This window comes from Propithecus coquereli, unplaced genomic scaffold (genome assembly GCF_000956105.1).
Source record: "Propithecus coquereli isolate 6110/MARCELLA unplaced genomic scaffold, Pcoq_1.0 Scaffold767, whole genome shotgun sequence".
Lineage (NCBI taxonomy): Eukaryota > Metazoa > Chordata > Mammalia > Primates > Indriidae > Propithecus > Propithecus coquereli.
Genome location: NW_012153807.1, coordinates 174186 through 176418, shown reverse-complemented (window position 1 = coordinate 176418; position 2233 = coordinate 174186). Strand labels below are relative to the sequence as shown.

At 37.5% G+C, this 2233-nt stretch overlaps 1 protein-coding gene across 1 annotated transcript in view; it reads right to left on the bottom strand.

Annotated features, from left to right (window-relative positions):
• Positions 1–526: 526 nt before the first annotated feature.
• The window catches only part of PAK1IP1 (PAK1 interacting protein 1), a 17751-nt gene continuing 16044 nt past the window's right edge, over positions 527–2233 (bottom strand). The window contains exon 6 of the mRNA XM_012662458.1: positions 527–576. Coding sequence (XP_012517912.1) covers positions 527–576 — 50 coding nt within the window. The remainder of the gene's footprint in view (positions 577–2233) is intronic.

The window sequence follows — 2233 nt, the reverse complement described above, 5'->3', positions numbered from 1 at the left end:
TATGCAGGAGTTCACAGAAAAATGAGAATCAAGGAGGAGGTTAGAATGTGGGACTTTTATACCATCTTAGGGGAAGTGGAGGAAGAATGGCTATAATTTTTTAAAAAAGTGTTGACAAAGATGTGTTGAAATTGTTAACACTCATACACTGTTGGTGGGAATATAAATGGTACAAGCACTTTGGAAAACAGTCTGACAGTTCCTCAAGAAGCTGAATCCAAGAGTAACTATCCGACCCAGCAATTTTACTCCTGTACATACATGTACCCCAGAAAAATGAAAACATATGTCCATGCAAAAACTTGTAAACAAAAATGTTCACAGTAACATTATTCATAATAACCAAAAGAAGAAACAAATATCCATCAACTAAGGAATGGACAAATTGTGGTACATCCATACTGTGAACTAAAATAAAATTTAAAGACTCACCCCCCATCAGCTGACTAAATGGACCCCCTCATGGCCAAAGGATTATCCTAAAACTAAATTGCCTGCCAGGAGAAAGGAGGTCAGACATGCCTTATCATGCCCCCCTCCCTTCTTGGGGACATCCTTTATAACCCATTAACAGGCCTAAGGGCATGCAAGACAAACCTGCAGATGGCTTATCTCTGATAAACAGCTCCTTATGTTGAAACATTCCAAGCCTTTAGACAAAGCTTCATGTCTTTAATCAATTACAAGCCAAAGAATCCTTAAACCCACCTATAACCTGTAAGACCCCGCTTCCAGATGGCCCACCTTTTTGGGCCAAACCAATGTATGTCTCCCACGTATTGATTTATGTCTTTACCTGTAACCCCTGTCTCCTTGAAACGTATAAAACCAAACTGTAACCCAACCTCAGCGAGTCCACTGCTCAAGACCTTTTGGGCATGGCTCCGGGTCAGGGTCCTCAAATTTGGATCAGAGTAAATCTCTTTAAAATTATTTTACAGAGTTTGGTCTTTTTTCCGTTGACAATACAACGTAACATTATTCATCAATAAAACGAAATGAAGTATTGATACATGCTAAGACATGGATCAACCTTAAAAACAATATGCTAAGTGAAATCATAAAAGACCAGAAACGGAATGATTCTCTGTATACGGCATGTCCAAATTGGGCAACTCTATAAAGACAAAAGGTAGATTAGTGGTTGTGTAAGCCATAGAGGGAAAAATAGGGAATGATCGCTAATGAGTACAGGATTTCTTTTTGGAGTGGCAAAAATGTCCTAATATTGATTTTTGTGATAGTTGCACTCTGTGAACAGACTACAAACCACTGAATTATATACCCTTTTGGTGGGTGCATATTAGTGTAGTGTGAATTATGTCTCAAAGTGTTACGTACAAATAAATTGTGGGACGTAGTGAAAGCAGTGCTATGCACTAAGAGCAGGAAAGGAGAAAAGCCTCCCATCAATAATCCAAGCTCCTGCCTCAAGAACCTAGAAAAATTTGAGCAAAAAAACCCTACAGCAAGAAGGGAGGAAGGAAGGAAATAATAAGGATGAGAGCAGAAATCAACAAAACTGAAAACAGAAAAATAGAGAAAGTCAATGAAACAAAGAGCTGGCTCTTTGAAAAGATCAATACAACTGACAAAGTTCTAGTAAGACTGACAGAGACAGGCCACAAATTATCAACATCAGGAATGAAACAGGAGCTGTCACTATAGACAATGTAGGTAGGTATCGAAGGAACAAGGGAATCCTCCCCACAACTCTGCACACATAATCTTAACCAACTCTGACAAAATGGACTCGATCTATGAAAAACACAAATTACTACAACTCACTCGATATGAAATAGATAATCTGAACAGCCCTATGCTTTAAGGAAAATGAATTCAAAATTTTAAAAGTCCCCAAAAGAATCTCCAGGCCCAAATGGTTTCACTGGAGATTTCTCGCAGATGTTTATAAAGAATTAACACTAACTCCCCACGGTCTCTCCAGAAAACAGAAGAGGAGGGACTACCTCCTACTTCATTGATACCAAAACCAGACAGAGACAGCACATAAAAAGAAAACTACAGACCAATATCCTTCATAAATACACAAAACTCCTTAAAAAAAATTAAAAGATTTTAGTAACATATAAAAATCATTATATACCATGACTAAGTGGGGTTTATTCTAGGGATGCAAGGCAGGTTCAATATTTAAAATGAATAAATGTTATCCATCATACTAATAGACTAAAAAAGAAATACCTCATGATAATGTCAATTGATGCAGAAA